The sequence below is a fragment of the Sapajus apella genome, unplaced genomic scaffold (assembly GCF_009761245.1).
Source record: "Sapajus apella isolate SASKATOON/1434 unplaced genomic scaffold, GSC_monkey_1.0 scaffold66, whole genome shotgun sequence".
Classification (NCBI taxonomy): Eukaryota; Metazoa; Chordata; class Mammalia; order Primates; family Cebidae; genus Sapajus; species Sapajus apella.
This window is the reverse complement of record NW_022437006.1, coordinates 7,547,243-7,560,283: the sequence shown is the minus strand read 5'-3', so window position 1 is coordinate 7,560,283 and position 13,041 is coordinate 7,547,243. Positions and strand designations below refer to the sequence as shown.

Genomic DNA, 13,041 nt, shown 5'->3' with positions numbered 1-13,041 from the left:
TAGAACAGGTGGTGGGAGACTGTGGGTAGATTCTTCTGTAAGTTTCCATTTTCTTGATGAAAGTAAAGAGAAAAGATTGTCATTTGAGACTTTGGATAGGATAAAGTAGAAAGCTTTTTATAGGAGTGGAAGTGTGAATAGGTACTTTTAGTAAAAATATAGAAGCATGGAAATATACTGTATTAATCCAGTATTTGGTTTCTTCTATCAAAAATTACCCCCCATATTCCATTTTACTATTTAATTTTCCCTTCCTCCCCAATGACACTCTGAATTTTTTTTTTTTTTTTTTTATATTTTTTATCCCATTTATTTATTTTATTGCATTTTAGGTTTTGGGGTACATGTGAAGAACATGCAAAATTGTTGCATAGGAACATACGTGGCAGTGTGATTTGCTGCCTTCCTCCCCATCACCTACATCTGGCATTTCTCCCCCTGCTATCTCGCCCCAGCTCCCCCCCCCCCCCCCGTCCCCCCCCTATTCCCCCCCAACTGACCCCAGTGTGGGAGCACTTGACACTCTGAATCTTAAAGCTAAGAGGAATATTATACTCCTTTTGTATTCCACAGATCTTACTCAGTGGATAGGAAATCGTCATAAAATTGTTTCAAATGTAATCACATTTCTGAATTAATGAGAGCTTGCTTCGAATTGTTTAGTTTGTTCTTCTGTTGATCTTTGTGCTGCTATTATAATTTTGTGGTGTTCTAATTAGAGATGGCATTATTTCTTTTTGTGCTTATTATTTTTATAGCATTGCCTCCGTGGGCTATGTGTAAACAAAGAAATGGAAACACATCCTGTACACGGTGGATGGGGACCATGGGAACCTTACAGTTCTTGTTCAAGAACATGTGGAGGTGGAATCGAAAGCACAACCAGGCACTGTAACCATCCTGAGTATGTCTTTTTTTTATGTCACTATAAATTAAGATTATCTCAAGGCACCAGAAAGTAAACATCAGTTTCACTCACTTCTAAAACTGGAGGTCAGTCCGTTAGCTTCTGAGATTCAGAAAACTTTTGGAACACATTAAGCTATGTTTTGGTAGATTCAGACATTTTAAAAAAACCCTTAAATAGATTAAATTTTATAATCTGAACTGAGTTTTATTTTCTTCATTTTTTGTTTTTTAATTTAGTATAAATTTTGAGACATACTTGTAAATATGAATGACAGTAATATAATGGCATCTTCACATTTACTGTATACCTAATGAAACATTCTGGCTCCTTTCGCTTATGTTTTGGATCTTCTGGACAACATATAAAATTTGATTACCAATTTTTTTACTGTTTTGTGCAATATGACATGTTATATTTTCTTCTCTCTGCTCCTTGTGTTATAGATGCATCATTGTCTTTAGCTGAATAAGTACTGAAGCATATCTTCCCCTCATCAAACTATTTAAAAGAGCTTAGATATTGCATAAATATTTTTAAATAATGTTTCTGTTGTATATATGATATATAAGTTGGTAAGCAATATGATACTCAAAGTATTATTAATAAGCATTTTTAATGCAGAATACTCTGAATAAAATCTTGGTTTATTTACATTTTAGGATAAATTATACTAGAAGTCTTTATATTCCAAAAATTCCACAAATAAATTTTATTTTCCAACATAAGTCAAACTAACATGGATATAGATTGATACCATAAAACTCCTTCAACTGAGTGATAAATAAGATATACATGACAAAGATGCATATATATTTTCTTTTTATTTAACATGGTATCTGCCTTTGTTATTGTCTTTGGTTCACTACATGTCTTTTTTCTTTCCAGAAAATGAGCAAACCCTTCTTTGGAAGTTTAAAAACAAACTTCCATTGTTAGTTTCTTGTTAGTTAACCTAGCAAAGAGCAAGATATCATTTCTGTCCTCTATGCCTCACTGTCCACGCTAAGGAGGATATTTTTATGGTTAATTATCAATAGAATTGCTTAAAACTCATGTTACATACTTCTGTTAGAAACAAAAAGTGTTAGTGGGACTTCAATGGTTTTCTAAATCCTAGAAAAGAATGAAACTTTTAGAATTAAGTGGCACAAATGATTTTGTACTGATGAGCTTTACAATGTCATGAATTTGACTAGGCCAAGAAACGGAGGAAATTACTGTGTGGGCCGCAGGATGAAATTTCGATCATGTAATACTGATTCATGTCCAAACGGCACACAAGACTTTCGAGAGAAGCAATGCTCTGATTTTAATGGTAAACATGTGAACATCAATGGTCTTCCCTCTGATGTAAGATGGCTTCCAAAATACAGTGGCAGTAAGTAAATTACACTGTTTCTTTGATGTAAATTTTTCTGAGACATAAGAACATATAGCTTTATTATTATACATTAAAAATTTTACCTTTTTCTCTTTTACAGTTGGCACAAGAGATCGTTGTAAACTCTATTGTAAGGTTGCTGGAACCAATGATTTCTACCTATTGAAGTCTATGGTTGAAGATGGTACTCCTTGTGGAACTGAAACTTATGACATCTGTGTTCAAGGCGTGTGTATGGTAAGTAACTATAAGTTTCTATTATATTTAAAGTGACTTTAAGAATAATTTTTTTATTTATATAACCAAATACCACTTTTACTATTTCAGTGTATGTTCTTATGCATTCCAACAAAGCAACCTTTGTTATCATGCTGTCTATAGGAGTATGGTTAGCCTTGTTACTGGGAATTCTCTGTCGTCAAGAATGACTCAACAAAGCATTAAGATAAATTTGCTGACTTTCTGTGGTCTATTGTACTCATAATAACAATAGGAATTAGGTCAGCTTCCTAAAAAGATAGATAGAAAATAATAGGATACAAAAATTGTAAAGGGATTTTGCTATGTTAAATGTAACCTTCTACAGTAATGCTTTCCTTGTCTGCTAAAACTATTGATATCCTTCCTTCGTCTCTCCAGCTGTCACTTATTTCTCATGTACATTTGACAAACATTGATTGAGTAGCTACTAAATGTCAGATACTGTTCAAGTCACCAGGTTAAAAGGTTGGAGCAAAGAACCCCACTTCCAAGATGGTCACATACTTGTGGGGGAAATAGGCATATAAATAATTAGAATGTAATGCTAGGTCATCTGCTATAGCATAGAGATATTGAGGAAGGAGTGTCTTATTTTATGGAGAGGTGGGTAAAGGATTCAGAGAACCTTTCATGGAGGGTGTGAGACTTGTGGCTAAGTATCGAAATGAGAAGGTTTTAGGAAGTGAGGAAGTAAGGGAACAGAGTTGGAGTTAGGGACTAGCAGATGGTTGTCAAATGCACTTTTTTTCTTAACTCCTTGGAAACACATAGAAGGATTTGAAGTCAAGGGAGAGATGTGATTCTATTTGCATACTGGAATCTTCAAACCATTAGGTTTAGAAGATTGGAGACAGGTGGTTCATTTAACAGGATTCTAGGTCAGAGCAGATGAGCTGCTGAGTTAAAGCACAAACATTGCAATGGTAGTCTTGAGAATGGAGGGTGAATTTGACAACTAGTATACTGAATGTGGTCCAAGAATAGAGCAAGTGTACCTCTATGAGATCAACTTTTTTAGATTCCAGATATGAATGAGACCATATGGTATTTGTTTTTTGGTGCCTGGCTTATTTCATTTAACATAAGGTCCTGCAGGTTCATCCATGTTGTCACAAATGGCAAGGTTTTCTATTTCTTTATGGCTGAATAATACACAATTTTGTATATAAACCACCTTGTTTAAATTCATGTATCCATTGATGGACACTTAGGTTGATTTTATATTTTGGCTATTGTGAATAGCACTGTGATAAACATGGGAGTGTAGATATCTCTTTGATAAACTTATTTCATTTCCTTTGGATATATATACAGTAGTGAGATTGCTGGATCACGTGGTAGTTCTATTTTTAGTGGATATTATATGCTGTCACCACAAAAATGATAACTATGTGAGTTGTGCATTTGTTAGCTAGATGTAACTATTCCATAACGTATATATATTCTTGAAAACATCATGTTGTTCATGATAAAAACATACAATGTTATCTGTCAATTTAAAAATAAAAGATAAAAACTAGTTTAAAAATGTAAGCATAATCCTATGAACATACTCCTTTGGTTAAGTGGAGCTCTATAAGGCCAACTTCATCTCCCCATAAACAAACATCTATTACGTTATCTCGGTGATAAAGGCCCTTCACTCAAAGAGCTAATGAGATATTCAAAGAGAGTTAAAATAATTTAAGTTGGAAACAGCTTAAATACTGAAAAGGTTACTCAGTGGACTGAAAAAAGCTGTGCTTTATCTAAATTAGCAACATAAAGTCATATGAAAATGCAGAAGTTGTGATGAAGATTATCTGAACATATAGAGGCATACTAATTTTATAAAATATACACTTAAAATTTTTATTTTGAAAATATCTGCCTTGTATATAAAAGAATTCATAAGGCTTAAGAAATTTTCTTTACTGATCCCTAAATTTAGAGGGTTATTTCAAACAATGAAAAGAGTTATTGCAATGTATGTAGAGAATAGCTTCTACATGGAGAGGAGCTGCATTTGTTTTTTGAAATTTCTGGAACAAGCCATCTGTCTACTTGCATGTTCATTCATTTATTCATTCATTTTTTAAAATAAGCACTGTTTATTATACTCCCTATTGGTTTTAGAGAAAATGTTACTTTTAAGTATTTATTTGAAACTATACTTTGTTGCACTTTAGGTTCTGGGGTACATGTGCAGAACATGCAGAATTGTTGCATAGCTACCTACATGGCAATTTGTTTTGCTGACTTCATCCCCCCATCACCTATATCTGGCATTTCTCCCCATGTTATACCTCCCCAACCTCCCTGCCCCCCGCTGCGCTGTCCCTACCCTCTTCCCCTGCAACAGGGGAGATGTTGTTTCAATGTAGTTTTGATTTGCATTTCTCTGATGACCAGTGATGATGAGCATTTTTTCATGTTTATTGGCCTCATATACATCTTCTTTTGAAAAGTGTCTGTTCATATCCTTCGCCCACTTTTGAATGGGCTTGTTTGTTTTTTCCTTGTAAATCTGTTATAGTTCTTTGTATATTCTCAATATTAGCCTTTGTCAGATGGGTAGATTACAAAATTTTTTTCCCATTCTGTTGGTTGCTGGTTCACTTTAATGATTGTTTCTTTTGCTGTACAGAAGCTCTGGAGTTTAATTAGATCCAATTGTCAATTTTGGCTTCTGTTGCCAATGCTTTTGGTGTTTTAGTCATGAAGTCCTTACCTATGCCTGTGTCCTGAATGGTTTTGCATAGGTTTTCTTCTAGGGTTTTTATGGTGTTAGGTCTTGTGTTTAAATCTTTAATCCATCTGGAGTTAATTTTAGTGTAAGGTGTCAGGAAGGGGTCCAGTTTCTGCTTTCTGCACATGGCTAGCCAGTTTTCCCAACACTGTATTAAACAGGGAATCCTTTCCCCATTGCTTGTTTTTGTGAGGTTTGTCAAAGATCAGATGATTGTAGATGTGTGGCATTGCCTTCGAGGTCTCTGTTCTCTTCCACTGGTTTATATTTCTGTTTTGGTACCAGTACCATGCTGTTTTGATTACTGTAAGCCTTGTAGTATAGTTTCAAGTCAGGTAGTGTGATGCCTCCAGCTTAGTTCTTTTTGCTTAGAATTGTTTTGGCTATGTGGGCTCTCTTTTGGTTCTATATGAAGTTAAAGGGTTTTTTTTTTTTCCATTTCAGTGAAGAGGATCATAGGTAGCTTGATGGGGATAGCTTTTAATCTATAAATTACTTTGGGCAGTATGGCCATTTTCACAATATTTATTCTTCCTAACCATGAGCATGGAATGGTTTTCCATCTGTTTGTGTCCTCTCTTACTTCCTTGAGCAGTGGTTTGTAGTTCTCCTTGAAAAGGTCCTTCACGTCCCTTGTTAGTTGTATTCCTAGGTATTTTATTCTCTTTGTAGCAGTTGTGAATGGCAGTTCATTCTTAATTTGGCTCTCCTTAATTCTGTTATTGGTGTATAGGAATGCTTGTGATTTCTGCACATTGATTTTGTATCCTGAGACTTTGCTGAAGTTGCTTATCAATTTAAGGAGATTTGGGGCTGAGATGATGGTGTCTCCTAAATATACAATCATGTTGCCTGCAAATAGAGACAATTTGACTCCCTCCTTTCTTAATTGAATGCCCTTTATTTCTTTTTCTTGCCTGATTGCTCTGGCTAGAACTTCTAATACTATATTGAAAAGGAGTGGTGAGAGAGGGCATCCTTGTCTAGTGCCAGATTTCAAAGGGAATGCTTCCAGTTTTTGTCCATTCAGTACGATATTGGCTGTGGCTTTGTGATAAATAGCTTTTTTTATTTTGAGATACATTCCGTTGATACCTAGTTTATTGAGAGTTTGTAGCATAAAGGACTGTTGAATTTTGTTGAAGGCCTTTTCTGCATCTATTGAGATAATCATGTGGTTTTTATCTTTGGTTCTGTTTATGTGGTGAATTATGTTTATAAACTTGCACATGTTGAACCAGGCTTGCATCCCAGGAATGAAGCCTACTTGATTGTGATGAATAAGCTTTTTGATGTGCTGTTGCAATCGGTTTGCCAGTATTTTATTGAAGATTTTTGTATCTGTGTTCCTCATGGATATTAGCCTAAAGTTTTCTTTTCTTGTTGAGTCTCTGCCAGGTTTTGGTATCAGGATGATGTTGGTCTCATAAAATCATTTGGGAAGGATTCTCTCTTTTTGGCATATTTGGAATAGTTTCAGAAGGAGTGGTACCAGCTTCTCTTTGTATGTCTGGTAGAATTCAGCTGAGAACCCATCTGGACCTGGGCTTTTTTTTTTTTGTTAGGCTATTAATTGCTGCCTCAACTTCGGCCCTTGTTATTGGTCTGTTCAGGGTTTCGACCTCTTCCTGGTTTAGTCTTGAGAGGGTGCAAGTGTCCAGGAATTTATCCATTTCTTCCAAGTTTACTGATTTATGTGCATAGAGATATTTGTAGTAATCTCTGAGGGTAGCTTGCATTTCTGTGGAATCTGTGGTGATATTTTCAGAAAAGCAGCTCCTGGATTTATTGATTTTTTTGAATTTTCTTTTGTGTCTCTATCTCCTTCGGTTCTACTCTGATCGTAGTTATTTCTTGTCTTCTGCTAGCTTTTGAGTTTTTTTCATCTTGGTCCTCTAACTCTTTCAATTTTGATGATAGGGTGTTGATTTTAGATCTTTCCTTGCTTCTCATATGGGCATTTATTGCTATAAATTTCTGTCTAGACTCTGCTTTAAATTTGTCCCAGAGATTCTGATAAGTTGTGTCTTTGTTCTCGTTGGTTTCGAAGGACATCTTTATTTCTGCCTTCATTTCATTGTTTATCCAGTCAACATTCAAGAGCCAGTTGTTCAGATTTGATGAAGTTGGGCAGTTCTGAGTTAGTTTCTGAATGCTGAGTTCTAATTTGATTGCACTGTGGTCTGATAGACTGTTTGTTATGATTTCCATTCTTTTGCATTTTCTGAGGAGTGATATGCTTCCAATTATGTGGTCACTTTTAGAGTAGGTGTGATGTGGTGCTGAGAAGAATGTATATTCTGCAGATTTGGGGTGGAGAGTTCTCTAGACATCTATCAGGTTTGCTTGGTCTAGATCTGAGTTCAAGTCCTGGATATCCTTGTTAATTTTCTGTCTCGTTGATCTGTCTAATATTGACAATCCACTATTATTGTGTGGGAGTCTAACTCCCTTTGTTGGTCATTAAGAACTTGCTTTATGTATCTGGGTGCTAATGTATTGGGTGCATATATATTTAGGATTGTTAGCTGTTCTTGTTGCATTGATCTTTTTACCATTATGTAATGCCCTTCTTTGTCTCTTTTGATCTTTGTTGGCTTAATGTCTATTTTATCAGAGACTAGGATTGCAATTTCTGCTTTTTTTTTTTTTTTTTTTTCTCTTTTTTTTGTTTGTTAACCTTCCTCCATCCATTTTTTTTTTAGCCGTTGTATGTCCTTGCATGTGAACTGGGTTTCCTGGATACAGCACACCAATGGGTTTTGAGTTTTTATCCAATTTTCCAGTCTGTCTCTTTTGACTGGGGCATTTAGCCCATTTACATTTAAGGTTAATATTGTTATGTGTGAATTTGATCCTGCCATTTTGATGCTAGCTCGTTATTTTGCCCATTAGTTGATGCAGTTTCTTCATTGTGTTGATGCTCTTTACATTTGGTACGTTTTTGGAGTAGCTGCTACTGGTTGTTGTTTTCTGTGTTTAGTGCTGCTTTCATGGGCTCTTATAAGGCAGGTCTGGTTGTGACGAAATCTCTCAGCAATTGCTTTTTCATAAAGGATTTTATTTCTCATTCGCTTATGCAGCTTAGTTTGGCTGGATATGAAATTCTAGGTTGAAAGTTCTTTTCTTTAAGGATGTTGATTATTGGCCCCCACTCTCTTCTGGCTTGTAGGGTTTCTGCTGAGAGATCTGCTGTAAGTCTGATCGGCTTCCCTTTGTTGGTAACCTGACCTTTCTCTCTGGTTGCCCTTAGCATTTTTTCCTTCATTTCAACCCTGGTGAATCTGATGATCATGTGCCTTGGGTTTCTTCTTGAGGAATTTCTTTGTGGTGTTCTCTGTATTTCCTGGAGTTGAATACTGGCCTGCCTTGCTAGTTTGGGGAAGATCTTCTGGATAACATCCTGAAGAGTGTTTTCCAGCTTGTATTCATTCTCTCTGTAACATTCAGGTACACTGATCAAATGTAGATTAGGTTGTTTCACTTAATCCCATATTTCTTGGAGGCTTTGTTCATTTCTTTTCACTCTTTTCCCTGATATTGCCTTCTCATTTTATTTCACTGAGTTGATCTTCAATCTCTGATATCCTTGCTTCTGCTTGGTCAGTTCAGGTATTGAAACTTGTTTATGCTTCACAAAGTTCTCGTATTGTTGTTTTCAGTTCCATCAGGTGATTTATATTCTTCTCTAAGCTGTTTATTCTTGTTAGCATTTTGTCACACCTTTTTTCAAGTTTCTTAGTTTATTTGCATTGGGTTAGAATATGTTCTTTTAGCTCAGAGAAGGTTGTTATTACCCACCTTGTGAAGCCTGTTTCTGTGAATTCATCAGACTTATTCTCTATCCAGCTTTGTTCCATTGCTGGTGAGGAGTTGTGATCCCCTGAATGAAGAGAGGTGTTCTGGTTTTGGGTGTTTTCATCCTTTTTGTGCTGGTTTCTTCCCACCTTTGTGTATTTATCTACCTGTGGTCTTTGTAGTTGGTGATTTTCGGATGGGGTCTCTGTGTGGACATCCTTTTTGTTGATGATGAAGTTATTTCTTTCTGTTTTTTTTAGTTTTCCTTTTTATAGTCAGGTCTCTCTGCTGTAGGACTGCTGAAGGTTTCCTCCAGATCCTGCTTGCCTGGGAATCACCTGCGGCAGCTGCAAATCAGGAAGGGTTTCTGCCAGCTTCTTCTTCTGTTATCTTAGTCCCAGAAGAATACCCGCGAGATGTCAGCCTGAGCTCTCCTTTATGAGGTGTCTCTTTGGATATATGGGGGTCAGGAAGCTGCTTGAGGAGACAGTCTGACCCTTATAGGAGCTCAAGTGCTGAGCTGTGAGCTCCGTTGTTCCATTCAGAGCTGCTGGGCAGGGACATTTAAGTCTGCTGCAGTGGGACTCATAACCACCTTTTTTCCCAGGTGCTCTGTCCTGGGAAGGTGGGGCTTTATTTATAAGTTCCTGACATGCTGCTGCCATTTTTCAGAGATGCCCTGCCCAGCTAGGAGGTAGCCTAGTCACAGTCTGCCAGCAGAGGTGTTGCTGAGCTGCCCTGGGCTCTGCGCAGCTGCTGTGTGAACTTGCCATTTTGTTTATAGGGATATAGTTAGAACTGCCTCAGTAATGGTGATCTGCCTCAGTAATGGCAGAATGCCTCGGGAATGGTGGACTGCTTCAGTAATGGTGGACTGCCTCCGTAGTGGTGGACTGTCTCAGTAATGGTGGACACCCTTACCCCCACAGAGCTGGATCATCCTGGGTCCAGCTGTGCTTGCTGTGAAACTCTTGATCCAGAATGTTTCAGATTGCTGGTCGTTGTCGGGGTGGGAACCGCTGAGCCAGATCACCTTCCTCCCTGTTTCAGCCCCCTTATTTTTAGTTGAATGGGTGGCTCTGTCTCCCAAGTATTCAGGTGCCATTTGAAATGGCCACCCAATTTGTGTGAGTTTTTGTGCGGAGACCCACTATGCCAGCTGAAACAGCTGTGCTGGAAACTCGCAGTGCTTTTCAGCCCAGTCTCCTGGTCTGTGGGCAGTAATAACTTGTTTGGAAATGTGGTGATTACTTACCCTCTGTGATGTTCTTGCTGGGAGCTGCACTCCGGGGCTGTTCCTATTCAGCCATGTTGTATCCACCCTGAAGAGTGGTTTTCAAATGACAGTGGGTATTGGAATCAACGTCAGTGTTACAACGCAGATTCCTAGGTTTTATTTCCAAGTATTATAATTCAGAAGATCTGGGAATCTGTCTTTTTAAATACCACCCCATGTGATTTTGATGCAGGAGGTCTGTGGATGACCCTTTAAAAAAACATGGCTTTTTGGTCCATGTAAATGGATATGTGAAAATATTGACTTACAGCAATATCAGTATATATTTTTAAACAATTCTGTTGTACTGAATCTCCTGTTAGTTGAAAGGATATTTGTGAAAAGAACTTTGTAAACTTTAAAGCACCATACTTAAACTTCATCATTCTTTTTTATTTTTTAACTTTTATTTTAGGTTCAGGAGTATATGTGCAAATTTCTTATGCAGGTAAACTCATGTAACAGGGTTTTGCTGTACAGATTATTTCATCACCCAGATACTCAGCCTAGTATCTAATAGTTATTTTTTCTGATCTTCTCCCTCCTCCTACCATCCACCCTCTACAGACCCCAGTGTGTGTTGTTCCCCTCTTTGTGTCCATGTGTTCTTATCATTTACTTCCCACTTTAAGTGGGAACATGTGATATTTGATTTTCTGTTCCTGTGTTGGTTTGCTAAGGATGATGGCTTCCATCTCTGTCCATGTTCTTGTAAAGGACATGATTTCATTCTTTTCTATGGCTGTGTAGTACTCCATGGTATATATGTACCATATTTTCTTTATTCAGTCTACCATTAATAGACACTTAGGTTGATTTGATGTCTTTGCTATTGTGAATAGGCTGCAATGAACATATACCTGTGTGTGTCTTTATGGTAGAATAACTTATATTCTTTTGGGTGTATACCCAGTAATGGGATTGTTGAGTTGAATGGTAGTTCAGTTTTTAGCTCTTTAAGGAAACACCACACTGCTTTCCACAGTGGTTGAACCAATTTACATCCCCACCAACAATGTATAAGCATTCCCTTTTCTGCAATCTTGCCAGCGTCTGTTATTTTTTGACTTTAATGTTAGTCATTCGGACTGGTGTGAGATGGTATCTTACTGTGGTTTTGATTTGCATTTCTCTAATGATTAGTGATATTGCATTTTTTCATGTGCCTGTTGACTGCATGTATGTCTTCTCTTAAAAGGTGTTTGTTAATGTTCTTTGCTCACTTTTTAATAGTAATTTGGTTTCTTTCTTGTAAATTTATTTAAATTCCTTATAGATGCTGGATGATAGACCTTTGTCAGATGTAAGTTTGCAGATATTTCCTCCCATTCTGTAGATTGTCTATTTACTCTGTTCATAGTTTCTTTTGCTGTGCAGGAGCTCTTAAATTTAACTAGATCTCATTTGCCAATTTTTGCTGTTACAATTGCTTTTGCTGTCTTCATAATGAAATCACTGCCAGTTCCTATATACAGAATGGTATGGCCTTGGTTGCCTTCCAGGATTTTTATAGTTTTGGGTTTTTGCATAGAATCCTTTAATCCATCATGAGTTGATTTTTGATATGATGTAAGGAAGCGTTCAGTTTCAATACTCTGCATATGATTAGCCATTTATTCCAGCACCATTTATTAAATAGGGAGCCCTTTTTCCATTGTTTGTTTTGGTCAGCTTTGTTGAAGATCAGATGGTTGTAGCTGTGTGGATTTATTTCTGGTCTCTCTATTCTGTTCCATTAGTCTGTGTCCCCATTTTTTTTTTTTTTTTTTTTTTTTTTTTTTTTACCAATAACATGCTGTTTTAGTTACTGTAGCCCTGTAGTATGGTTTGAATTTGGGTAGCATGACACATTTAGCTTTGTTCTTTTTGCTTAGAATTGCCTTGGCTATTCAGGCTCTTTCTTGGTTCCATATGAATTTTAAAATGTTTTTTTCTAGTTCTGTGAAGAATATCAATGGTAGTTTGATAGGAATAGCATTGGATGTACACATTGCTTTGGGCACTATGGTTATTTTAATGATATTGATTCTTCCTATACATAACTATTTTTCATTTGTTTGAGTTTTCTCTATTTCTTTGAGCAGTGTTTTGTAATTCTTATTAGAGAGATCTTTTACCTCCCTGCCTAGCTGTATTCCTAGGTATTTTATTCTTTTTATGGCCATTGTGAAGGGGATTGTGTTCTTTATTTGGGGTTCAAGTTGGTTATTTTTGGTGTGTAGGAATGGTAGTAATTTTTGTACATTGGTTTTGTATCTTGCAACTTTGCTGAAGTTGTCAGGTTAAGGAGTCTTTGGACTGAGACTATGGGATTTTCTAGACATATAATTATTTGGTCAGCCAGCAGGGATTGTTTGACGTCCTGTTTTTCTATTTGGATGCCTCTTTCTTTGTTTCTTTTTTTGTTTCTTTCCTGTCTTTCTTTCTTTCCTCCCTTCCTTCCTCCCTTCTTTCCTTCCTCCCTCCCTCCCTCCCTCCTTTCTTTTCTTCCTTTCTTCTTTCCTTCCTTTCCTTCCCACACTTTCTTTCCTTCCCACCCTTTCTTTCTTTCTTTTCTTTCTTTCTCTTTCTTTCCTTCCTTCCTTCCTTCCTTCCTTCCTTCCTTCCTTTATTCCTTCCTTCCTTTCTTTCTTTCTTTCCTTCTTTCTTTCTTTCTTTCTTTCTTTCTTTCTTTCTTTCTTTCTTTC

The 13,041-nt window shown here is 36.8% G+C and overlaps 1 protein-coding gene across 1 annotated transcript in view; it reads left to right on the top strand.

Annotated features, from left to right (window-relative positions):
• ADAMTS20 (ADAM metallopeptidase with thrombospondin type 1 motif 20) overlaps positions 1 to 13,041 on the top strand; it is a 211,995-nt gene that overhangs the window by 94,712 nt on the left and 104,242 nt on the right. The window contains exons 12-14 of the mRNA XM_032248353.1: positions 759 to 904; positions 2,107 to 2,288; positions 2,392 to 2,528. Coding sequence (XP_032104244.1) covers positions 759 to 904; positions 2,107 to 2,288; positions 2,392 to 2,528 — 465 coding nt within the window. The remainder of the gene's footprint in view (positions 1 to 758; positions 905 to 2,106; positions 2,289 to 2,391; positions 2,529 to 13,041) is intronic.